The 26895-nt window shown below is 43.5% G+C and overlaps 2 protein-coding genes across 3 annotated transcripts; one reads left to right on the top strand and one right to left on the bottom strand.

The window, feature by feature from the left end:
• Positions 1-298: 298 nt before the first annotated feature.
• On the bottom strand, positions 299-14371 carry LOC136170788 (GTPase IMAP family member 7-like). Of its 2 annotated transcripts, none has more exons than XM_065939269.1 (2): positions 14252-14371; positions 299-2444 (listed from the first exon to the last, which is right to left on the bottom strand). In XM_065939269.1, exon 2 carries the CDS (start codon positions 2400-2402, stop codon positions 1512-1514), a length of 891 nt encoding a protein of 296 aa, XP_065795341.1. In that variant the 5' UTR covers positions 2403-2444; positions 14252-14371; the 3' UTR covers positions 299-1511. The 2 variants fall into 2 exon arrangements, with proteins under 2 accessions (XP_065795341.1, XP_065795342.1); XM_065939270.1 differs by having other exon boundaries at positions 299-2438; positions 14252-14357.
• On the top strand, positions 14121-26106 carry LOC136170383 (GTPase IMAP family member 6-like). The gene is made up of 4 exons (XM_065938530.1): positions 14121-14268; positions 20208-20401; positions 22040-22124; positions 24422-26106. The coding sequence occupies exons 1-4, from the start codon at positions 14121-14123 to the stop codon at positions 25198-25200; spliced, it is 1206 nt and encodes a 401-aa protein (XP_065794602.1). The 3' UTR covers positions 25201-26106.
• The last annotated feature ends 789 nt before the right edge of the window (positions 26107-26895 follow it).

The following is a 26895-nucleotide window of genomic DNA, read 5'->3' as shown; positions in this document are numbered from 1 at the left end:
ATAGAATTTCAGGTAGCAAAGAAAGCAATGGCATTATTAATTGCATGGGAAGAAATATTTTCTTGATATTTCTCAAATTGTATCCTTTAAATATCTGATTCTTTTAAAGTTTTCTAGAAATCTAGACAAACCAATGGTAAACAAGACCAATGTGTTAAGAAACATACTAGAGATAATGCATGCATTTGCAATAATTACTTTTTTAAAACGAAGCTTTCTTTTGTTTTTGTCAAATTATTACCATCCCTCAAACATGTCCCCTTTGAGCTATACCCTGTGTTCTAACCCTCTTTCCACTTCCCACAACACATTTGAAACTTTTCCTGAAACATTGACTTTAGAGTTAGGGATCCTAAAAGAGAATTATTCTTTTTATTTTATGGCTACCTCTTACAGCTTTACCATTTACCTTAATCACCAGATTGGGCATTTTTGAAAATTAAAATTCATTCTCAGGTCAAGCTGTGATTCCTGGAAAACAGTCAGGAGTTTTGATGCAGACACACCACAGGCTTGGCAGGACAGGACTCCTAAACAGGCGTATTTTACTGGTGAGATCTGAGAGCCCCCAGTGCCTGTGGCTGGACCTTTGGTTGGAGGTGACAGCTGGTCAGACAGGACTGGGCAGAGAGGGATCCAGAAGACAAATGTCCTCATCTAATTCTCTGACTCCCACAGATCCTCTGTTGGCCTCCTCACTGGTGGTGTCTGAGAGAGAGTCAGAGAACATTGCACCCCAGCATGTGGTCCCTGGCAGGGCCAAAGGGCCAAAAAGGGAAGAGAGTGGATCTGCAGGGGGAAATGAAACATATCTGGCACAGAGCGATCTGAATTTATAGGCAAAAGAACTTTAAGCCAGCCCTAGAAAAGGAAAGTGGAGACAAATAAGACAACTGTTTTTGAAACGGGTCTTTGGAATTATTGTTTATTTGAGGCTATTACAAAAGTTATTATTTGTCTTTTTGTTCATTTGTTGGGTAAAATATATACTAAAATAGATTTAAGGGTCTATAGTAAAAAGTAAGTTTCCTCCCACTCCCAATTTCCAGAATCTGAAATTCCTTTCCCTAGTGGCAAGCAGAGGGGCCAATATTTAAAGAAATATTTTGTATATATGCATAAACATACATTACGCCTTGTACTAGTTATCTACTGCTGTGTAACAAATTACCCAAAACTTAGTGGCTAAAAACAACAAACATTTATCATCTCATCTCTCACCAACCAGAGAACAACGCTGCTGGGGGGGAATTTAAGCTTTGCTGATATTTACACAGTATTCACAAGGGGCCTGTGTAATGTGTTTCACAGGTAGTGCCAATGCTCAATGCAAGATGCATTTCAGCCTTGTAATTCCTTTCATTTGAGTCTTTGAACCATGTCCAATGAACCAGAGCTCAAACTAGGCAATTTTGTAGTTGGTATTTGTTGGAGGGGAGGCAGTCATGGAGAGCAATAGGGAGTGAGCCGGAGAGATGCTTTGCTAACCATAGTAAATTGTGAGAAAATAGTTACTTCTTGAACAAAGGAAATATTCTTGAAAGCAGCTTCATAATTTCACCAAATACATGGCTAAATATATTGTCTTGAGCCTCCTTCCTAATGTTTCTCAGTTTTTCTTCATATTCCATCTTTAGTAATTTAATTTTCCCCTCTTTTTCCTGCATAATTTTCTTGCATGCTTGAACACACTCCTTTTCCACTTTTTGGATTTCTATTTCTAATTGATCAGCATATCTTTTATTCAAGACTTCATCCAGCTTTCTCAGGCTTTCCAATGTGCCCTTGTATTTGGAGTCAGAAAAGTAAGCCCCTTGGTTGTTCTGTACCATCTTGTCTATCAGCTCCACCAGGTCCTGCACCTGAGCTTCCTTCTCAGCCTTTGTCTTTCCCCTGTTACTGATGGCATAGCAGCGGTCTCCACACTCCTGGAGGAGGCTTCGTAGGTTTACATCTGCATGCTTCAAAAAGTCGCTCAGGCTCTGGTCCCCCAGGTGTTCTCTGAAAGTGAATAAGATGATCATATGCTTCATGGCTGCTTTTCCAAACAGATTCTTGACCAACGCCACGGTTTGCTGCTCTTCCTGTGTGTAGCGGCCCAGTCTCAGGACCAAGACGATGGCGTGAGGCCCGGGACAGGAGGCGAGGATACATCGGCTGATTTCCCTGCGGGTGGTGTTCAGGCTCTCCTTGGTGTCGAAGAGCCCTGGGGTGTCAACAACGAGAAGCTCTCTCCCCTTCCATTCCCGGGATGCTTTCTGACAAGTTTTGGTAACAGCGTGGGCAGCAATCCTAGACTCGAATACTTTTTCCCCGAGGATGGTGTTTGCAGTAGCACTTTTCCCACTTCCGGTCTTCCCGACCAGCACGATCCTCAGACTGATGTCCTGGGCGGCAGCCATGTCCACATCAGAGGCTCTGGAGTGTAGGCGAGTCAGCTATAGCTTACAAAGAAAAGAGAAAAAGTGTTTAGATTAAGTTGAAACCATTCCCAACCCTGATTTCTTACTCTACTGAATATATAAATCATTCCAAGTCTTCTAAGCCAGGTGAAGTATTTTCATGGAGGATATTCGTTCTTTGATATCTTCTATTTATTATTCTAATTCCCACTAAATGCCTCTCCTGTGTTGCTGTGATGCAAGTAGCATTTGCATGTTTAAATTTGTTTTTTTTATCATATTTTTCCCCCCATTTAACAAAGTAATATATACATTTTGTTTTCGAAAAAGTCCAGGTTTAAAAATTGAATTTGAGGAATCCTGGGGGCAGTAGTTAGCATCCTGTCCTATGAAAGAGTACTCATTAAAAAGCAGTAGTAATCTAGACTCAAACAGAAAGAAAGCATGGATGGAGGAGACAGCACAACAGTCCCACATGGAGACTCTCAGTATGGAAGGAAAGCAACCGCATGGTGAGACATGTGAAAACTGTCCTGAAATTTGCACATGCCACACAGAACTAACCTCGTCTTATTTCTCAAGTTGCACAAAGGAAGATAAACGTGGTGTTCTTATTGTAAAAGTACTCTAATATTTAGAAGCAATAATGGGTGCCTTATGATTTATCATAACATAAAATGTCTGAAGTGGGTTTGATGGTCATCAGGCTACATAGTTGAGACAATAATCCTGCAGTGACTGAGAAAACAGATCTGCTAATGTTGACATTTTAAATTACACACGTCTATTGTGGGTAAATAGTGCTTACCAATATTGACCCTCACCAGATGGTCAATACTGAAATCAGATTGATTATATTCTTTACAGCTGAAGATGGAGACGCTCTATACAGTAGGAAAAATAAGACCTGAAGCTCTCTGTGGCTCAGGTCATGAGCTCCTTATTGCAAAATTCAGGCGTAAATTGACAAAAGTAGGGAAAACCACTAGACCATTCAGGTTTGACATAAATTAAATCCCTTATAATTATACAGTGGAGGTGATGAATAGATTCAAGGGATTAGATTCAGTATACAGAGTGCCTGAAAAACTATGGACAGAGGTTCGTAACATTGTACATGAGGTGATAACTGAAACCATACCCAGGAAAAAGAAATGTAAACAGGTAAAGTGGTTGTCTGGGGAGGCCTTACAAATAGATAAGAAAAGTAGAGCACCAAAAGGCAAAGGAGAAAGGGAAATATAGACCCAACTGAATGCAGAGTTCCAGAGAATAACAAGGAGAGAGAAGAAAGCCTTCTTAAGTGAACAATGCAAAGAAATAGAGGAAAACAATAGAATGGGAAAGACTAGAGATCTCTTCAAGATAACTGGGCTTCCCTGGTGGCTCAGACAGTAAAGAATCTGCCTGCAATTCAGGAGACCAGGATTTGATCCCTGGGTCAGGAAGATTCCCCTGAAAAGGAAACAGCTACCCACTCCAGTATTCTTGCCTGGAGAATTCTATGAGCAGAGGAGCCTGGTGGGCTACAGTGGATTACAGTCCTGGGGTTGCAAAGAGTTGGACATGACTGAATGACTTTCACCCACAAGGGGATATTTCATGCCAAGAAGGGCAAGATAAAGGGCAGAAATGGCAAGGATCTAACAGAATAGAAGAGATTAAGAAAAGGTGACAAGAATACACAGAAGAACTATACAAAAAAGGTCTCAATGACCCAGATAATCACATGGGGTCAGTCACCTAAAGCCAAACATCCTAGAGTGTGAACTCAAGTGGGCATTAGGAAGAATTACTATAAACAAAGCTAGTGGAGGTGATGGGATTTCAACAGAACTATTTAAAATTCTAAAAGATGATGCTGTTAAAGATCTGCACTCAATATGCTTGGAAATTTTGGAAACTCAGCAGTGGCCACAGGAGTGGGAAAAGTTTTCATCCAAATCCCAAAGAAAGGCAATGCCAAAGAATGTTCAAATGTCTGTACGATTGTGCTCATTTCACATGCCAGCAAGGTAATGCTCAAAATCCTTCAAGTTAGGCTTCAACAGTACATGAAGCAAGAGCTTCCAGATGTACAAGCTGGATTTAGAAAAGGCAGAGAAAGCAGGGATCAAATTGCCAATAATGCTGGATCATAGTAAAAGCAAGAGAATTCCAGAAAAAACATCTACTGCTGCTTCATTGACTAGAGTCAGCAGAGAAAGCAGGGATCAAATTGCCAACAATGCTAGATCATAGTAAAAGAAAGAGAATTCCAGAAAAAACATCTACTGCTGCTTCATTGACTAGAGTAAAGCCTTTGAATGTGGATCACAACAAACTGGAAAACTCTTAAAGAGATAGGAATACAAAGCCCCCTTACATGTCTCCGGTTCTAATTGGTCAAGAGGCAACAATTAGAAACAGACATGGAACAATGGACTGGTTCAAAACTGGGAAAGGAGTATCTCAAGGCTGTATATTGCCACTCTATTTATTTAACTTCTGTGTAGAGTACATCATGTGAAATGCTGGGCTGAATGAATCAAAGCTGGAATTAAGATTGCTGAGAGAAACATCAACAACCTCAGATATGCATATGATGCCACTTTAATGGCAGAAAGTGAAGATGAATAAGAGTCTCTTGATGAGAGTGAAAGAGGAGAGTGGAAAAACTGGTTTAAAACTCAGTATTCTAAAAGCAAAGATCATGGCATCCAAGTCCCATCACTCCATGGCAAATAGATGGGGAAAAAGTGGAAACAGTACCAGATTTTACTTTGGTGTGCTCCAAAATCACTGTGGATATTGACTGAAGCCACAAATTTAAAAGACACTTGCTCCTTGAAAGAAAAGCTATGACACACCTAGACAGCAAATTAAAAAGCAGAGATATCACCTTGCTGACAAAAGTCTATATAGCCAAAGCTATGGTTTTTCCAGTAGTCATGTATGGATATGAGAGTTGGACCATAAATAAGGCTGAGCACTAAAGAATTGATGCTTTTGAACTGTGGTGATGGAGAAGACCCCTGAGAGTCCCTTGGCCAGCAAGGAGATCTAACCAGTCAATCCTGAAATCAACTCTGAATATTCACTGGAAGGACTAATACTGAAGTTGAAGCTCCAGTACTTTGGCCACCGATGCTGAAGCTGAAGCTCCAGTACTTTGGACATCCTGATGTGAAGAGCCAACTCATTGGAAAAGACCGTGATGCTGGGAAAGATTGAGGGCAAGAAGGTGGTGACATAGGATGAGATGGTTGGAGGCATCACCAGCTCAGTGGACATGAGTTTGAGCAAACCCTGGGAGATAGTGAAGGACAAGGAAGCCTGGCAGGCTGCAGCTCATAGGATCACAAAGAGTTGGACACAACTTAACAACTGAAAAACACAACAGAGACATAACACTGAAGTAGAACAGGATTCATGGAAGGAAGAACAGAGAAAGTAGTGGAAAAGCTCCTCGCAAGATAGCATCAGCTCTCACATGGTTTCACAGGAGAATTCCATGAAACCCTCAGCAATCATGGGGACTTGATTCCTGAGAATCACAATTTTACTTAAATTATTCCAGAATATAGGAAAATAAGGTAAACCTTAAAATTCTAAGAAGTAAATGTAACTTTGAGCCACAAAGTTGACCAAGATTTTATCAAACAGAAAGCTATAGATGAATCTCATGTATGAATATCAATACAAAATCCTAATAAAGTGTTAATGAAAACAGAATCTGATCTTAAAAATTATTTTAAATATTTATTTATCTATTTGGCCACACCAGCACATGGATCTTCAATCTTCATTGTGATATATTGCCGGGAGCCATTATGGGATGCCCCACCCATGACGAGGTCATGAAGAAAATACCGGGCAGGCAAGGCCGTCCGGGACCCCATCCATGACAAGGTCACGAGGAAAAAACCTGACAGGCGAGGCCGCCTAGGATAAGGGACCCTCCAGGTTGGCCTCGGCCTCTACCCCACCCTATATCCTCCCCCCTTTCTGCCGTTGTTCTTGTTTACCCTGCTGTGGATTCTTGTGTTGCCTGCCGAGAGCTCTCCTGCTCCTCTTTCACTGAATAAAGACCAACTTAAAACCCTAATTAATAAATCTCCTGGATGCTGTTACCCTATGAAGGGGCCAGGGATGAAGGAAATGCTTCAATTCAAACCCTTTTGCTGGCATTCTGGCTTGTTTGATAAATGTGTGCTCTCATTGCAAAAAATGCTCATGATTGTTCTAAACATCCTAAGCACAGTATGCTAACAAAAGAAACTATTAAGCATAGGCCCCTTTGCGGGGTGAGAAAAGCTCCACAAATATAATAGCCACAAATGTGCCTAATAGAAAATACTTTAGATAGAGATTAGCTGGCGACTTCTTGCAGGTAGTTAACTTTTAGACTAAGGGCCTGTTTTGTGCCATATCTGCTGTTTCTGCAGTCCTTCGCATTTCTGTTCTGTAAAAATGTAATCCTATCTAGTTCCCATAGAGATGATGCTTATTAGAAAGAAAATAGATTAATTACAAGAAAAACATGGTTGGCTACTGAAGTTGCTTAAGTCACACCAGGTGCAAGCCATAAAATGTTAGCAGGGCCTGAAGGCCAAATGATAAGAAAGACTCTTGTGAATGAATGTATGTGGGTGACATCCTGTTTCTGTTGAAGGTCAAGTTGCTGTAATGTTTTGAGATGACCTGTGTGTAAGCAATATGCACTTCCCCCCAAAAGAGGTTGTTAAGGGTATAAAGGGGCCGTGCAAAAATAAACTTCAGACTTAGCCCCGAGTTTGTCTCATTCTCTCTCTCATTCGCCAACGCCGTTCATCCTGAGGGTTCCCCTGGATCCTGCTGGGGCTGGACCCTGGCAATATACTTTTTAAATGCAGCATGTAGGATCTTTAGTTATTGAAGTTGAACTCTTAATTGTGATATGTGAGGTATATTTCCCTCACCAAAATGAATCTGGGTCCTGTATATTGGGAGTGTGAACCACCAGAGGCATTCTCAGAATCTGACAACATTTTAAAAAGGGTTACATCATAACCAAGTGGGATTTACTCTGGAATACTAGAGTGAGGGGGGAGGTTCAATAAGAGGAAAATTGCTATATTAATATAGCCTTTCAAAGTAAAAACATTTCATAAAATATGAATTGACACACACTTTCTTATCTATTTCTCTACTCATCCTGAAAGCCAGCAACTTACTTAGTGGAGAAATACTTTCTCACTAAAACTATAATCATTCCACCTCACTTTCCAATGGTTTCTGTGATATCCATCAATGCAAATAGAAGAGAAAGTGATTATAGGAATGAGAATTAGAAAAAAAAAAAAAAAAAGGAGAAGCCAGATTGTAAATAACACCATTGAGCCTCTTAGAGTATTGGTGCACAAATAGGCCAGTGTTTGTATGTGTGGGGGGGTGAAGAACAACAGAAAATCTCTACAAATGCTCATTTGCATAGGGAAATTCAGTATATAATAAAGGCAACATTCCATATCAGAGGAGAGAAGATGGACATTGTAATTAGAAGTATTGAAATAACTGAATAACCATTTGAAAAAAGCATAAAATTGGATTCATTCCTCATACCAATGCAAGAAGTATCCCAAATTCATCAAGTATTTGTTAAAAACTATATTCTATTGAAGAAAGCAAAGAAATTCTTTCAAAACATGAGAGTGAGGAAAACGTTTCTAAGTTCAGTTCAGTTCAGTTCAGTTCAGTCGCTCAGTCATGTCCGACTCTGCGACCCCATAAATCGCAGCACGACAGGCCTCCCTGTCCATCACCAACTCCCAGAGTTTACTCAAACTCATGTCCATCGAGTCAGTGATGCCATCCAGCCATCTCATCCTCTGTTGTCCCCTTCTCCTCCTACCCCCAATCCCTCCAAGCATCAGGGTCTTTTCCAATGAGTCAACTCTTCGCATGAGATGGCCAAAGTATTGGAGTTCCAGCTTCAGCATCAGTCCTTCCAATGAGCCCCAGGACTGATCTCCTTCAGGATGGACTTGTTGGATCTCCTTGCAGTCCAAGGGACTCTCAAGAGTCTTCTCCAACACCACAGTTCAAAAGCATCAATTTTCCGCCGCTCAGCTTTCTTCACAGGCCAACTCTCACATCCATACATGACCACTGGTAAAACCATAGCCTTGACCAGATGGACCTTTGTTGGCAAAGTAATGTCTCTGCTTTTTAATGTGCTATCTAGGTTGGTCATAACTTTCCTTCCAAAGAGTAAGCGTCTTTTAATTTCATGGCTGCAGTCACCATCTGCAGTGATTTTGGAGCCCAAAAAAATAAAGTCTGACACTGTTTCCACTGTCTCCCCATCTATTTTCCATGAGCTGATGGGACCAGATGCCATGATCTTAATTTTCTGAATGTTGAGCTTTAAGGCAACTTTTTCACCCTCCTCTTTCACTTTCATCAAGAGGCTTTTTAGTCCACCTTCAATTTCTGCCATAAGGGTGGTGTCATCTGCATATCTGAGGTTATTGATATTTCTTCTCCTGGCAATCTTGATTCCAGCTTTTTGCTTCTTCCAGTCCAGCGTTTCTCACGATGTACTCCGCATATAAGTTCAATAAGCAGGGTGACAATATACAGCCTTGACGTACTCCTTTTCCTATTTGGAACCAGTCTGTTGTTCCATGTCCAGTTCTAACTGTTGCTTCCTGACCTGCATACAGGTTTCTCAAGAGGCAGGTCAGGTGGTCTGGTATTCCCACCTCCTTCAGAATTTCCCACAGTTTATTGTGATCCACACAGTCGAAGGCTTTGGTGTAGTCAATAAAGCAGGAATAGATCTTTTTCTGGAACTCTCTTACTTTTTTGATGATCCAGCGGATGTTGGCAATTTGATCTCTGGTTCGTCTGCCTTTTCTAAAACCAGCTGGAACATCTGGAAGTTCTCGGTTCACGTATTGCTGAAGCCTGGCTTGGAGAATTTTGAGCATTACTTTACTAGCGTGTGAAATGAGTGCAATTGTGGGGTAGTTTGAGCATTCTTTGGGATTGCCTTTCTTAGGGATTGGAATGAAAATGGACCTTTTCCAGTCCTGTGGCCACTGCTGAGTTTTCCAAATTTGCTGGCACATTGAAACTGAGCCCCAAATACAGATGCAATGTGGAATCCAATTGATAAATTTGACTTTCAGTTTCCGGTTATATGTCAGAAGCTTGGAAGTCAAAACTCCATCATAAGAATAAGTGAAAGTTGAATGGACTGAAAAATCGACTTTTCTTGAATACTTCAGAGGTTGCTTTGAGGAGACAGGGTAAGGTGCTGCCCCCAAGACTGGGGAACAGACAGGCACATGCAGGGAGTCACGGCTCAGGAGAGCAGAGACTCACCCTGGGCACCAATGCTGGGGCAGCAAAACTGGGATTGACCAGTTCCTCGATGGTCAGTGTGGAGTTAAAATTCCAGGAGGATCCTGTCACAGAGTGACCCCACACTTTTGTGAGTTTTACTTCTGGGAGCCCCACTAGGTTCTGATAGTAAATATCCAAAAAATCCCCTGGTGCTTCCTGCAGGGGACGGGAAAACAAATCATTTTGAAACAGGGCAAAGCATCTTGTTCTTCTCAACAAGGCCTGCCCTCAGAGGAAAGCAGAGCCTGACCTGCTGGGGTTTTATCAGAGCCTAGCTCACTTAGAGAAAGAAAAATATACCACTACAGTCAGTTCTAAGCCATTCAGGTAGGAAAAGGGAAATACCCACCTCCAGTCCACTTGAATGCTCAAACCCGGAGTGGGGGAGAAAAATGCTTGTGAGGCTCACAGTCCAGAGGCAAAGGTTCAATAGAACTGAGATGTGCTAGTAGGATGATAGACTATGTCCCCTCCCCCACCCTAGCACCACATTACTAAAGGCTTCTTTACAGCAGCAGTTCTGTTTACCCAGGACATCATGTCCAGCTGATGAGAAAAATGACCAGACATACTAAAGAGCAAAAAACATAATTTGAAAAGACAGAGCAAGCATCAGAACTAGACATGGCAGGTGTCAACCAAACAAAAACTCTCAACCTATAAGTTGAGAATGATGTTGTATTTGAGGAATTACTGAGGACTCTAGCTTGGGAGACACTCTCTCAGATGGATCTGAGGAACTATTCCAAAGAGGGAGTGGAGGAGACAGGATATATAGGAATCTTCATTGAAAACAAAACAAAGGAAAACAAAATGTATGGTCAAACATCAAAAGATTACTTCTAATCACAAAAAGTCAGACACTCAAATTAATGATAATAGTGCTTTTCTACATATGGGAGGATGCTAGAGTCTGGGCTCATTGAAACCATTCTTTTGATATGCATCTTAGCTATTTAGGGCCAGTACCCTGTTTTTCTCCAATCTAAATTCCCCTCAGGGCACACTGTCTGGGGCTGCAATGCTGATGACTTGATAGTGGGCAACAATCATTACTTATTGAAATGGCAGGCAAGATTTATTTGTCCACCCAGGGATCTTGGAATGATTAGACCAGGAATTCAAAACAACTAAGATGAATATTCTAGGGCTCTAATGTAAGAGCAGAAGGGCCATGTAAGCAGAGACATGAAATGCTAAGAACCAAAAATAAGTGTTTGCGATCAAAAATAGTGTAACAGAAAAGAAGAATGCCTTGGATGAGCTAATTAGAGCAGCCCAGATTATAGTCTTCAGGATCAGTTTCTGCTCAAATAAACCAGGATCTCTTGGAGAAATAACTGATTTAAAATCTGAGGCTGGAAATGCATAAAAAGACCTTGGATCATTTTGTTGGACTTTTTTTTTGTCTCTGCTTCTTGATGCAAACAAACTAAACTGTAAATAAATTATGAGATAATCCATGAAATCTAATGAAAGGATATTTGATAAAATTAAAAATTTATACTACCTTTTATATTGTGGTTATATTTTTTAGAAAATAATCTTTCTGTTCCTATGCATCCTAAAATATTTGCAGCCACCTTCTAGTGAAGTTTTATGGGAATCTAGATGATAAGTCAGTAGGCAAAGTTCTAATCTTTCCTTGTCAACCTGTTTGAGCCTTGCAGAGTCACCAGTTCTCTCGTATTTGGCTCTTTTTTCAGTGAATAAAGAGAATTAGAGTAGGTTTAATGGAATGCTGTCCAAATTGCTTTCCAGTTCTGAAGGTCTGCCTTGGGGTCACTAACCTGTATTGAAGGAAAACAACAGATTTCCAGGTAACATTATCACAACATACACTGGCTAAAAAGTACACTATGAAGACAGGCTCAGCCCCACCTAACAAAGAATAAGTGTACAATACATTACGTATCCTATGTTCTAGCCTCTGGCAACCACCTCTCCACTCACTGATTCTATGACTTTGATTATTTTGTATATAAATGGAATCATAGAGTATTTGTCTTTCTGTGACTGGCTTATTTCAGTGAGCATACTGTTCTCACATTTCATTTGTATTGTCTCATATGGCATGATTTTCCCTTTTTTAAGGTTGAATAATATTCCACTGTATGCATTTTTTTAAAAATCCATTCATCTGTTGATGGATATTCAGGCTGTTTCCACCTCTTGAATATTGGGAATAGGGCTCTAATAAATATGGAAATGCTAGTGATTCTTCAAGATTCTGATTTCAATCTTTTGAATCAATGCCCAGAAGTGAAATTGAAATTGCAGGATCATTTAGTACTTCTATTTTTAATTTTTTGAGACACCTCCAGACTGTTTTATGGTTAGAGCTCATCTTAAGTGTTCTTACCATAATAAAAGTTAAAAAAATTAAAACTATGAGTAATGTGGTAGTTATAGCTATAAGTATAGGACCATAGGACTGAGAGGGGGAACACATCACAATACTATATAATTAGAAAACAGAAAGTTATCAAAAAAAAAAAAAAAAAGCCCAATGCATCATCTGGGCAAACACCACTCAAAAAATGAAAAAGGAAGAAATTAAACAAAAATGTTTGTGCACTATTTCTCTACACATAAATGAATATGATACATAAAAATGGAATCAAATCACAGGAGAATGTAACCCAATGTAAAGAATATTCCCTCATGTGCTTTAGACTATGAAAGACTATAATTAGACTACAAACTCAAAAACAAAATTCCTAAGAGGAGATGTCAGAATGAAGAATGAGAAGAAAATGCAGACTCAAAGAAACAAAGTGAAGATGAAAAGTGTAATCATTTTAGGACCCATAAATGAGTTAGAAGCAAAGAGGTCAGAAAAGATATAACTCAAAAGTAAATGTCTTATTAATAGGAAAGCCTTAGTAAGAAACACAACAAATGAAAATCTGAAACACCAGAAGATTCAACAGTTAGAGAACAACTAAAATGTGAGTAGGAGCAACAGCAAATCCTACTTAAAAGGGATTGCTGTTGCTGAAGTTAACAAATCAATCAATAAAACCCAGGAAGCATAATCCAGTAGTTTCCTTGAAATGGGAAAAATAACCCCCTCAAAAATCTAACTCTTTAGGAAAAAGAAGACATTTCATTCCCTGGAAACTTGATGTAGGATATTTAACACTGAATTCTCATTTGATATGACATATCACATTCCAAGCACAAAAAAGGAATTCTCAAGTTACTCAAGGAAAAAAGTAAATAATAGGGGGGTTGGGTTGGCTTCACAATTTTCTATAAGCAACACAGAAACAGTAGTAACAGTGGTTTCATAACAGAATGTTAAGATTCCTGGAAAATGTAAAACTAATACATAATACATAATAATAATACATAACAAATAGTAGGAGGTTGGAGAAAGGAGATTAAAAAATGCCTGCAGTTTTTTCACTGTCTAATGTCTAAAAGGAAACCATTAGGTATTTTGCATAAGTTTTTAGTCCTGAAAGATCTTTCTGGAATAAATAAATCATCAGTTTATCAAGGACCAAGGTCAGGCTCTGAATATGAATGCATGCATGCTACAAACTAAGGATGACCTCTAGCTTGTCCTGTTGCTTTTGAGTTGCATTTGCTCCCAGAATACACATGCGAAATTGGACATAGTTTCAAGAAAAAGAAAATGACATCACAGTATAAATTCATTCATTAGGATTGCATTTATTACTCTTCTACAGGGGTTGGCAAATTTGAAAAGGATCAGCAGTAAATACAATATTATAGACTTTGTAGTCACAGCCAGTCAAATCTGGTTGGAACACAAAAGTGGCCCCAGACCACAGGGAGCTAGTAAGTGGATTAGGTAGCTCTGTTGCACTGTAACTTTATTTACAAAGGGGTGGCAGGCTGTATATGGCCTATGGAGGGTGGTTTGTGCACTCTTGCTCCAGAGTCAGAAATTTGTGTATATCATGCAGGAAAAAAAAATATTTTAAGTGTTAAATGTTCTAAAAACACTAACCTTTTGTGATAAATGTTATTTTGTGATAACATGCATTTTGTGATAAATGCATTTTGTGATAAATGTTCATCACTAAAATATGGGCACATTTTTGGAAACTCAGTGAAATAGAGAGCAGTCTGCAAAGAGAATAAATAAAAATTATATATAGTTCTACTCCCAAATTAGAGGCTATTTCTTATGAACATCTTTCCTTCCTTTGGTGTGTCTTGTTTTCCAATGGTAGCATATTAATGATTTTATATCATGATATTTATACCTAATATTATATCATAAAGACTTTTGAGAACAACTAAAACTTTTGTAAGCATAAAAACAAAAAAAATAAACCCTGTCTGGTTAAATATGAGATGTGTGGACATCACATGAATAAATCCCTCAGCTTCCCCTCCTACAACCTTTCCGCTCCCACGCGGGCCCCCACCTATTCCTCTGCCCTCTGCCCCCTCCCGCAGCCCTCTCACAAGCTCCATTGCCCTGTCTTGGCCAGTCTCACCTTCTCTTGCAGAACTGGTGAGATCTCAGCTTCTCTCCAGGAAAGCTACCCGAACTGGTATTTGCTTTCATTTGACGAAACGTGTGTTCTTTCCCTCTGCAGTCTCTGACCACAAGAAGCTGAGGTTGGGTGGAGTGATGAAGATTATGTTTTGTAGTCAAATATAAAGAGAAAGCATTTCCCAGTAATGTGATTGGTGCTTCGGTTTTGCCTCGCAGGGACCTTTACTTCCATGTACCTGCTGAACTACTAAGATTCCAAAATCTGAATCATTGCTTTCGATTATAGTGTTGACTTCAGAAAACCCATTGAAGTGGCCCCGATTTTCAAAAAGACAACTAAACTTGCTTCATAATGCTATGTTTCAGGTGTACAAGAAATCAATATATATAAGGCCTCCCTGGTGGCTCAGACAGTAAAGAGTCTGCCTGCAATTCAGGAGACACAGATTTGATCCCTGGATCGGGAAGAGTCCTTGGAGCAAGGCATGGCAACCCACTCCAGTATTTTTCCCTGGAAAACCCCATGAACAGAGGAGCAAGGTGGGCTACAGTCCATGGGGTTGCAAAGAGTCAGATATGACTGAGTAACACTTTCACTTTATATATATATGGTTATATATAGGTTAAGATTATATATAATAACCATTATAGGTTAAGCTATTGTATATAGTTCCCTGTGCAATACAGTAGGTCCTTGTTTATCTATTTTATATACAGTAGTATCTATCTGCTAATCTCAAACTCCTAATTGATCCCTCCCCACCATCCCCTCTGGTAACTCTGTTTTCTATGTCTGTGAGTCTATTCTGTTTTGCAAATAAGTTAAACTGTATTTTAGAGTCCACATGTAAGTGATAATATAAAATGTTTTTCTTTCTCTGACTTCACTTACTATGATAACCTCTAGCTCCATCCACGTTCCTGCAAATGACATTTTGTCATTCTTTTCTATGGCCAGCAGTCCATTATATATATATAATGAACATTTAGGTTTCTTCCATGTCTTTGCTATTGTAACTAGTGCTGCAATAAACACTGGATGCATGAATGTTCTCAAATTTGGGTTTTTGTCTTTTCCAGATATCCAGGAGTGGGATTACAGCATTACATGGCAACCCCATTTCTAGTTTTTTAAAGAATCTCCATACTGTTTTCCATTGTGGCTGTACCGATTTACATTCCCACCAACAGTGTAGAAAGGGTCCCTTTGTTCCACACCCTCTCTTGTATTTGCATTTTTGGAGATGGTGAAATGATCTAAATTTTGCTCAGTATAGTATCTGCTATGATCTGCCATTGAGACCCACCCCCACCACAGCTTCAGGACTGAAGTCCCCAGTCTCCTTGCTGGCAGGAGTGTTCAGTTCAGTCGCTCTTTGCCTTTTCATACAGTTCACGGGAGTCTCAAGGCAAGAATACTGAAGTGGTTTGCCATTCCCTTCTTCAGTGGACCGTTTTGTCACAACACTCCACCATGACCAGTCCTTCTTGAGCGGCCCTGCACAGCGTGGCTCACAGTTTCACTGAGTTAGACAAAGCTGTGATTCAGGTGATAAGTTTGGTTAGTTTTCTGCGATTGTGCTTTTCATTCTGTCTGCCCTCTGATGGCTGAGGATAGGCGGCTTGTGGAAGCTCCCTGATGGGAGAGACTGACCGTGGGGCAATCTGGGTCTATTTCTTAAGGGCGGGACTGAAGCCCTTCCACAGCCTTAAGGCATCCCCTCAGGGTTATTCTCAGCTGAAGAGATTCCTCTCTTCTGAGTTGCCCCCCCCCCCCCCCCCCCGCCCCCTACTCCCAGGGCACTCACGTTTTAGGACTGGTCCCTGCAGAGGCACAGGGACCCCAGTTTGGACCAGTCTGCCCCCGCCCTCCGAGCTCCAGCGCCAGGTGATGCGGCTGCGGCCTCGTTGTGACTCATCACAGCCCAGCGTCTCCTTCCGCCCCGTCCTACGTCCTTCGGGGTCACACAGGTTTCCATCCCAAGAGCGCTCCTAAAGAAAGTTCACGCCTGCAGCATTTTTATCTCAGAATCTGCTCCTGGTGAACTCAGCCAGTGACACCCGTCCAAGCACACGGTGTGATCTTCCTCCCCCAGTTGAGCAGGAAGCGGGGAAGAATTGGGGAGGTGGGGCCCCCTTAGCATCCTGCGGACCCTGTTGTGAACTCTGTGGTGCAACGTAGGGCTCCGGGCATTTTCTGGTGACTGCATCCTTTGAGATTATTTTAGTCCTTCTGGAAGCTGGCTGATCTTACAAGTGTACTTTCATACTTCAGAACCAACGTCCCTATCTAGAATACAAAACCAAAGTTACAGAGGCCTTAAAAAAAATCAGCATCGAATTAAATGCATCACTACACCTAGGAAGATGTATGGGGAGTTTCATGATTTTTTTTTCCAGGCATGTTGTATTTTTTGGTCCAGGCACTTGTGTGTGTGTGTGTGTTCATTAATCACTTTCTTTTTTTGTTGTTGTTTTCAGTTTTGAGTGTGTGTGTGTGTGTGTGTGTGTGTGTGTGTGTGTGTCTGTGAAGTATGGTGTTAATAGAGGAAAGGGCTCATATAAGTTTACAGCTCATTGAATTTTCAGTTGCCATAAACTGAACACAGCCAAGTAACAAGTACACAGTTCAAGACACGGAATGTTGTTGGCACATTAGAGGCCCCAGTTATATATTTTAGGGATGACCTCTTGCTAAACTTAGGATAACATAGATAACAGCTTTAGCTGTTGTTGTACCTTTTCTCAATGAAATTATGCAGTAGGTATTCTGTTGTATCCACCTCTTTTTTTTTCCTTACCATTATGTTTTGAGATGCATCCATGTTGTTATATGTAGCAATAAATCATGCAGTTTCATTGCTATGTACTATTCCATTGTATGAATAAAACCCACTATATATAATTTATAATGTGTGTGTTCTCAGTCGTATCCAACTCTTTGCGACCCTGTGGACTGTAGCCTGCAAGGCTCCTCTGTCCATGGGATTCTCCAAGCAAGAGTACTGGAGTGGGTTGCCATTTCCTTCTCCAGGGGATCTTGCCAACCCAGGTATTGAACCTGCATTTCTTGTGTCTCCTCCACTGGCAGGGGGATTTTTTACTACTGAGCCACTGGGGAAGCCCAATAATTTATAATATAAAGTTATAATTTAGATAACCCCATTAATTTGGATCAGTTGCTTTATTCTCCTGACTTTGTTGTTGTTCAGTCACCCAGTCGTGTACAACACTTTACAACCCCATAAACTGTAGCACGCTAGGCCTCCCTGTCCCTCACCATCTCCCAAGTTTACCCAAGTTCATGTCCATTGCATCAGTGACCCCATCCAGCCATCTCATCCTCTGATACTCTCTTCTCCTCCTGTCCTCAATCTTTCCCAGTATCAGGGAATTTTTTAATGAGTCTGATGTTTGCATCAGATGACCAAAATACTGGGGCTTCAGCTTCAGCTTCAGCATCAGTCCTTTCAATGAGTATTCAGGGTTGATTGATTTGTTTGATCTACTTGCTGTCTAAGGGACTTTCAGGAGTCTTCTCCAGCACAACAGTTCGAAGGCATCAATGCTTTGGCACTCTGCCTTCTCTATAGTCCAGCTTTCATACTGGTACGTGACCACTGGGAAGAGCATAGCCCAGACTATATGGACTTTTGTCGGCAGAGTAATGTCTCTGATTTTCGACACACTCTCTGGGTTTGTCATAGCTTTCCTGCCAGGAAGCAATGGTCTTCTGATTTCACGGCTGCAGTCACCATCAGCAGTGACTTTAGAGCCCAAGAAGAGGAAATCTGTTACTACTTCCACCTTTTCCCCTTCTATTTGCCATGAAGTAATGCAGCTTGTTGCCATGATATTAGTTAAAATTTTTAAAAAAAATTTTTTAGCTTTCAGCTGACTTTATTGGGAGTATAAATGACAAATTATAATTATATATGTTTAAGGTACATGCAACTTGATGATTTGATACATAGTTTGTGAAATAGTCACCACAATCAAGCCAATTAACATGTCTATCACCTCACATAGTTACCATTTTTCTTTCTTTCTGTTTTTGTGGTGAGAGGATTGACACTATGTCCATTGGTTTGCTATCCTGGGTATCCTGCTATAAATATTGTGGATATTACCTTTTGTTGGCGAGCACACATTTCTGTTGCTTTGCACCTTGGGGTAGAATGGGGAAGGTTGACCATGTGTAATATTCAGGTTTCTGAGATACTACAGAGCATTTTCCAAAGTGGTTCTACTAGTACACATTTTCACTAAGCATGGGAGAGTTCTGTTTGCTTCACATCCTTGGAAGTTTCTCAGAGTTTTCTTCATTAGATTTTTATGCAGTTTTAAAGTTTATTCTCAGACTTTTTATTTTCTTTATTTTTATTGTCGTTATTGCTTTAAATATCACAAGTTATACCTAATTGACAGTTGTTTGTATGGTAGACAATTTTTATGATTTTTATTTAATTTTGCATCCATCAGTTTACTAAATTCTCCTATTGTTCATAATAGTTTATCAGTTTACTCTGTTAATTTTTTCCAGATTTATAAACAAAGCATTTACAAATAATGATAATTTCACATCCACCTTTACATTTTATACATGCAGTTTCTTTGTCTAGAAGAAATATTGCCTACAGTATATATTTCCTCTAGAAAAAAAATTTAAAATAGTGTTAATAGTGAACATTTGAATCCTCCATACATCCTTAAACCTCCAAAATATTTATTGAAATATTTTTAATAACAGAGTACACTCCTTGAAAAATCTTTTGGTTTCAGCTCTTTACAGCAGTTCCAGAGAATAAAGATGGGAATGTGGCATTCAAGTAACTGAAAAAGTTCTTCGAGGTCCAAGCATCAAATAAAAGAAAGATCCTCTGAGAAAATGAAGAGGAAAAAGTTGGAAGTGACTAATACTTGGCCGGTATCACCTAAAGAGGGAGAAGAGAAGGAAAAGCAAAAAAAAAGAAAGAAAGAAAGAAAAGTTGTGATGCCCACAGACCCACTGAGAGAGTAAGATTCAATCCCCAAGTAATGCTTCCCTCCTCGCTCCTCCCCACATCACAGGACACAGGATGAAAACAGTGAATAGAGAGGAGTGAACAGCAAGATACAAGTTCTATTTAAGAAGGGGTTTTAGGGAAACCCACAGACAACTGGGGAGACAAACAAGGGCACCAGAGGAGAATGAAGATCCAGCAGACATTAAACACAGCCCAGCTCCCAGCCAGGTCAACATAAAATCTCACACCACAGGCCTATTCACCTTAATTCCTCACATCTGATATTATCATGTCCGACTTTCAACAACATTGCAGGATGTGCTAAAGGCAGGAGAAAACACAGAAAGCAAAGCTTAGACCCAGACTCTGATGTGTAATGAATTGGCCGGTGTGGCTCATGGGATTATGGAGGTGACAAGTCTCAGGATCTAGGATCAGCAAAGTGGCGACCCTGGAGCCAATGGAGTGGCTGAAGGAGGAGCTGGGGGAGGGAGAGAGTCAGGGAGTAAGCGTCATGATGGAGAAGACAGAGGATGTCTGCAGGAAGGGGAATTCTCAGAAAGGGAGGAAATCAGAAAAAAAATCACTCTGCTGGCAGCACGCTTTCTGAAAGATCTGCTGCTTTGGTTTAAGCCTCTGAGTTCCACTTGTCCTAACGCAGGATAAAAGTAATAACAACACTCGTGTTCCTGTTTCCTCTGTTGATGTTACCAGTGAAGTCACTCAGTCGTGTCCCACACCTGCAACCCCATGGACTGCAGCCTGCGAGCTCCTCTGTGCTGGGGTTTTCCAGGTGAGAACACTGGAGGGGGTCGCCACCAGGCCTGCAGACAAGTGCAGCCCACAGAGCTTTCCGCCTCGGGGGGCCTGGATGGGGGGCTCCGCCACTTCCTCTTCCCTCTTCTCAAGGCTGATGGCTGCACTCTTAAACGCAGTTCTTGAGCTGAGCACCGGATCACGTATTACTGAAAACACGTCTGCCATGTCCTCTGTGTGCGTACATCTGGGGCAGTGTCACTGACGTCCTGCATTCAGCCTGGGGTGTGTCAGCGCTCAGAGGAGACATAGGGCGTTCAGGCCGGCGCACGGCCCCTGGAGACACCAGACACGGGCGTTCCTCCTGCCCCGCGGATGGTGGGGCGGTGAGTCCAAGGCCTGGTGAGCGTGCCTGTGTGTGGGCGTCTGGTGTGTGTGTGTGTGCTGGGCTTGAGAGCGTGTTGTGGGGGTGCTGTGCACAGTGTGTGTGTGTGTGTATGTGTATGAATATGTGTGTGTTATGTTGGTGTGTATCTGTGTGTTGTGTGTGTCTATTTGTGCATAGATGAATATATGTGTATTTTCCGTGTGTGTTATGTTTGTATGTGTTGTATGTATATTTATATGTGTGTTTGTGTTTGTGTGAGTGGTGTCTTGTGTGTATCTTTGAATGTCTGTGTTGTGAATATACGTGTGTGAGTGGTCTCTGTGTCTTATGTTTGTGTTTGTGTGCTGTGTATGTATGTTCACATGTTTGTGAGTAAATGTGTTCATGTGTGTTGTATGTGTGTAGTATGTTTGTACTTTTGTATGTGTATGTGTGTAAGTAGTGTATATGTTGTGTTTCTGTGTATATTTTGTTTGTATGTTTGTGAGTGTGTGTGTGAATAGTGTATGTGTTGTGTTTGTATATTTTGTTTGTATGTTTGTGAGTGTGTGTGTGAATAGTGTATGTGTTGTGTTTGTATATTTTGTTTGTATGTTTGTGAGTGTGTGTGTGTGAGCAGTGTATGTGTTGTGATTGTGTGTATATTTTGTATGTTTGTGAGTGTGTGTGTGTGTGACAGTGTCTGTGTGAGAGTGTCTGTGTGTGCCCCTGTTTCAGGAGCAACGGGAGGAGCCAGGGGAGTCAGGAGGACCTTGCAGCCTTTGGGCTCTGCCTGGAGCTCCCCACTCACCCTCGGGCAGGACGCTCGGAGTCTCACTTTTCTCCTGAGAAACCTCAGGGGTGACAGATCTGCTCCATGTTGAGAAAAACACTGTGGCGCATGGCGCATGTGGCAGTGATGCCCCGTCGGGCAGGGTCTGGGGTGAGGAGGCCGGGGGCTGGGCAGTCAGCTCTCTGGGCCTTAGAGTGGGTGACAGGAGTTCCTGGTGGGCGACAATGCCCTCCTTGGCAAAGAGGACTGGGAATTGCTCTAGAAAATGTAGTAAAATGTCCTGGAATCTTCCAGGGGGACAAGATCTCAGGAATGTGTAGTTTGGACTCAGCATCCACATTTCTGGGGACACAGAGGCCCCGGCAGCGTGACCACTCAATTTGGTGGCCTGGAGCTGAGTGCTGAGGACCCGGGGCTCCCGGCAGGACTGGACCCCACATGGAAAGGGAGCCTGTGCATGTCTGCTGCCCTCCTCACCCCCCAGCGCTCAGCCTCTGTGGCCCCCACTGCCAGGCTCCCCCCACAGATCGTTCTGGCCCCATGAGCCCCTCACCAGGCCCTCCAGCAACGTCCTGTTCACATCCACCCGGCACCCTGGTCACTGCTCCCAGGACACTGTCTGTCAGGATGCGTCTCTGGTCATTTCTGCCCATCACAGAATCCCCCCTCCCAAGTGGAGGCCACGTGCAGGGGAAGGAAGGGGAAACAGGGTCCCTAAAGGAGGTAGCGGGTGTCTCAGACGCCCCCTCATCCGTCCCATGCCAACAAACCGATGCAAACAGCTTCCATGGGTTAGAGAAAGGCAAAAGTCAGGAGCCCCTGAAAGCTCAGAGGAAACATCAGTACATTATGGTTTCTTTCTAGATGGAGGAAGAAGAATTCGAAATCCTTCTCCCGGAGGAACCTGAAGAAGGCGCATCCCAGGATCCTTCTCCAGGCGGGTCAGGAGGTAAAACAACTTTCTAGCCGACATGGACTTGAGAGAGGCGGGCCGGGGCCTGAGGGGCAGGAGGTGTGCTGGGAGGGGCAACGGGAGTCCCCCCGGTCAGAGATTCGCCCACCAGAGTGGCCATTATGGGGCATTTGGGTTGGGCTTCCCTTCATCCCAGCCAGACAAAAGGGAAGGGCCCCTGATGGTGCCATGGGTCAAAGCGGACGACAGACCACAGCCACTGCCCCTTCACTGAGCGGCAGGAAGGATGTGTTCGTGGGTGTGACAGAGGACTCGCCCCAGGCCCCTTGTGGGTGTCGCCCTGGCTCTGCTGTGAGACTCTCAGGACCACGGGGGCTGCAAAGCACTGGTGAACACATAGCTGCAATCAAGGGCCCGCAGGTCTGGGCTCTGTCTTCCCAAGGGGCTCCCTCCCCCCAAAAGCTGTTTCATCAGGGTCAGGGGCTTCACTTTCATGGGCTCAACTTTCCATCTAACCTGGGGAGACAGAACTTAGGAATTTAGGAATGCTGGAAATCCATCACTTTCCTGGATAAAGGAACTGATTGGCAAATTATTATGCAGTTCCATGCACCTATGTTTTTATTAGACAAACTTCAGTGGCCTGAGCCATTGGGAGAAACCCATAATATTAAGCTGCATAGGAAAGCGACAATCCCAGTGTTCACACCTGATTTACCCTTTTTGCAGCAATCAGAGTTAAGTATTACTTTAAAATTCCTCTTCCATGCTCAATGTATTTGGCTTTTAAGTCCAAAGTTGTGGCATGAGTGTCTCTAGGCTTGCCCAGATGGGAAACCACTGTCTTCCTCCAGCTTTGCATTTGAGTACAGATGGACACTGCCCTTCCCTGCTTCTGGGGAACTCCCAGTCATTCCCAGGTCACCTGCAGAAGCTGGAGGGAGGCGGTATCTTCCAGTCAGAGTTGGTGGGTGGGTCAGCCCACCAAGGCAGAAAGGCAGGAGAGACACATTCCTGCTGGGGAGAAATAGAAGAAGATGGTGTCAGTCCTGGCCTCAAGAGGCTGAGGGCTCTGTACTGAGGCACAGCAATATCTTCCCTGGGAACAGGCTGGAAATCAGCTAGGGTTTGGTGCTTCTCTGTGTGCTATGGGCCCTGGGACCTGCAAGGCCAGGAGAAGGGAATTCCCTTCATGCCCTCCAGCCATGGTCATTTCTAAAATCTGGATGTGGGGTCCTCATTATTAGATGGACATGAAACATCTACTCACAGCTGATGGTTCTGATATTCTCCTGGGTGAGGGTGTCCAGCCCAAACTTCAACGGTGGAACTTAGGACTGGGGCCCCAGTGTGAGTTGTGCTGTGGAGCTGGGGGTCTGGCTGAAAGGACCCCACCCTCACAACACTCCTTGTTGGGCAACGTGAAGGAAATGTGGCGTGTTTGATCACGGCAAGGGGAGGATGGACACAGAGGCCGTGTGTTTCCAGCTTCACCCTCTTCCTGGGAAGGGTCTCCAACCAGAGGGGCTTGAGGAAGCTCAGGCTCCCAGTTCATGAGGGGATGATCCCACCTGGGGGGAATAGGTGGCCTGAGAAGAAGTTTCAGAACAGAAGCATAAAATGTGGCGTTCTGCCATATGATCCCACAATTCCACTACTGGGGAATATACCCCATAGAGTTGAAACAGATACTGAATATATGTGCACTGAGGTGCGCAGCAGCATTATTCACAATAGCAAAAAATTGAAACAACCCCCCAAATCCATATATATATGAATGTGGATTCATATATACACCTACAGTGGAATACTACTCAGCCTTAAAAAGGAAGGCAATTCTGACACTTGCTCCAACATGAATGAACCTTGAACACATTATGCAAAGCCAGACACAGTAGGGCAAAAATTGCCTGATCCAGTAATGTGAGGTCGTTAGAACAGTCAAATACATGGAGACAGAAAGAGCAGTGGATGTCATGTGTTGGGGGAGGAAGGATGGGGAGTTAGTGTTTAATGACCATGGTGTCATTCGGGAAGATGGAAAGTTCTTGAGATGCCCTAGTGATGACTGCACAGGAATGTGAATATACTGAAGGCTACACCTAAACATGGTTCAAATGGTACATTTATGTTACGTATTTTCTACCTTAATGTTTTCCCCAAAAGTTAAAAAGGGAGAAAAGGAAGGAAAGCATATGGACCTAGGGCATATCTCCGATGCAGACGCTGGTCTTCCTTTGTCCTGCCCCCACCCGGACCACCTGCCCCTGGGGGAGGCTAAAGCGGGGGTCGGGCTCTAACCGCAGTCCCCCACCTTCTCTTGATGCTTCCAGCGCAGCACGGGGATGAAGGGACCCCGCAGACGCTGAGGCTCATCCTGGTGGGAAAAGCCGGGAGCGGGAAAAGCGCCACGGGAAACAGCATCCTCGGGAGGAGAGTGTTCGAGTCCAAGCTCAGCGCTCGCCCGGTGACCCAGGCCTTCCAGCAGGGGCGCCGCGCGTGGGCAGGGCGGGAGCTGCAGGTCATCGACACCCCCGACATCCTGTCCCGCTGGGCGGCGCCGCAGGGGACCGCTCAGGGCGTTGGCGAGGCCGAAGCCCGCTCCCCGCCGGAGCCGCACGCGGTGCTCCTGGTGACACAGCTCGGCCGGTTCACCGAGGAGGACCAGCAGGTGGCCAGGCGCCTCGAGGAGGTGTTCGGGGCCGGCATCCTGGCCCGCACCGTCCTGGTGTTCACGCGGAACGAAGACCTGGACGGCGGCTTGCTGGGGACATTCCTGCGGGAGACCGACAACCCGGCGCTGGCCAAGCTGGACGTGGTCTGCGCGCGGCGACACTGCGGCTTCAACAACAAGGGGGACGGAGCCGAGCTGGAGGCCCAGCTGGGGGAGCTCATGCGGCACGTCGAAGGGGTCCTGTGGGAGCACGAGGGCCGCGCCTACAGCCTCCCGGCCGCCCCTCACCCCCGCGCCGCGCCCCGTGAGAGCTGGGGCCTCTGGGGGCCCGGCGCCGAGGAGGGGCGCGGGGACCAGGCCTGGCTGCGGGGCCTGCGCCGCATCCTGAAGGAGCCCGAGCGAGCTGGAGGCCAGCTCCCGCCGAGCTCGCCCATCTGAGGCGTGCGCCTCCGCGGCTTCCTGCCTCTGGCTCCCAGCCCCTCACTTGCCCGCTCCATCCCAGGGGTCCCTGCCCCCTCCTGGCTCCAGGGCAGCGTCTGGTCAGGCGGGAGGAGGTGGGTGGGCTCCTGAGTTCTCAGCTCCTTCATCACACCTTCCAGAACACAGGGCCCTCCGGCTCTGCGCCCCCGGCCCATCCTCACGTGTCTCTGGCGTTCCCTCTCTGCAAGGGACCTCTGAGAGAAGCCAAGCCTCCTGAGGCGGGCCTGTGCTCCCTTCTGCCGTGGAAGCCCGGCAGCATCCCGGCCACTGGAGGCTCGGCTTAAAACTCCATACAGCAGATCAACGTGTAATGTGGACCGGGCGACTCTGCGTCTCTTGGGCTGTGTCCTTGCCTGTTAAGAGGGCAGGCACGATGGCTTTTAGGGCCCAGCGCCATGTGGGGCAGGACAGGCTCTGGGCTGGGGAGGAGAAGGCAACTAGAAATGGGGGAGGGCCGCAAGGAGCTACTCTTGATTCGCTCTTGAGAGAGGCCACCACCCGCAGCAAGGGAGCCCCATGGGAAGGAGTAGGGCAGGGCAGGGGTGTCCAGGGGCCAGGTCTGCTCAGGAAACGGGCAGACACATCGGAGTATGCTTAAGATAGCCTTTGTGCCAGACTATTTACTAAGTAGGTGATCCATCTCCTGCTGAACTGAAACATAGCAGTTATCATATGTTAAATTTTCATATTCCCTATAAATCATAGGGAATTCTGTGAGAATTTTTGCCTCTTCTTGTCTTCCATCTTCTCAACTCCTATATGAATAAACTGTTGACTTGATTTTTGTGACTTTGATTGTAATGTGAACTCTCCCCCCCACTCCCGATTTCCTTCCCAGTCACCATTTTTGTATTTCTTTTGTTATTTTCAGGCATTTATTCTTCTGTGTAAAAATTAAAATTACTTGTTGAGATTTCTAAAAAGAACATTGTTGTTATTCCAGTTGGAATTGTCTTATGTCTATGTGTTGAATTTGGGAGAATTGGAAGCAAGAGAAGTCAGACAGAGAAGGACAAGTACTGAGTAATATGTGGGATCTAAAAAGTCAAACCTGTTTAAAAAAGGGAGAGAATGGTGGTTACCAAGAAGTGGAGGCACAGGGGATAAGATTGATGGTGTTTTAGGCACAAACTTGTCACAAGCACTAACAAGTCATAGAGGTCTAAAGTACAGTAGATTGAATGTAGAAATAATATTGTAGTATAAGTATGTGATGTCCTAAAGATTGTTAAAATGACAACCAACTATGATATACCAGTCTACCAAAGTAACACTCAGCACACCTTAAATTTACACAATGTGAAAAGAACAAATTTAAAGTCACATTAAAATCTGAAACATAAAAAAAAAAAAAAAAAACTGGGAAAATCTGTAATTCCTCAAGGATAAGTGAAATAAGGTCATTCTGTTTCTAAGTGAATAGACCCTTTGCTTCATAGCCACAGAATTAACAGCTAAAATCATCTACATTTCCTTTAAGATAAGAAGATAAATATCTTTAACTTAAGTATTTTGTTTTAACCCTATTGGCTTAATTGATCTCATCCTAGAAAATACAAGTATTGCCAAATGACAGCACTTTCACTGACAAACATCAAGTCACTAAATGGCAAATAGCAAGTCACTCAAAACATGTCATTCATTAAAAATTCT

This window comes from Muntiacus reevesi, chromosome 6 (assembly GCF_963930625.1).
Source record: "Muntiacus reevesi chromosome 6, mMunRee1.1, whole genome shotgun sequence".
Classification (NCBI taxonomy): domain Eukaryota; kingdom Metazoa; phylum Chordata; class Mammalia; order Artiodactyla; family Cervidae; genus Muntiacus; species Muntiacus reevesi.
The sequence above is the reverse complement of the archived record's forward strand: the minus strand, read 5'-3'. Positions and strand labels throughout refer to the sequence as shown.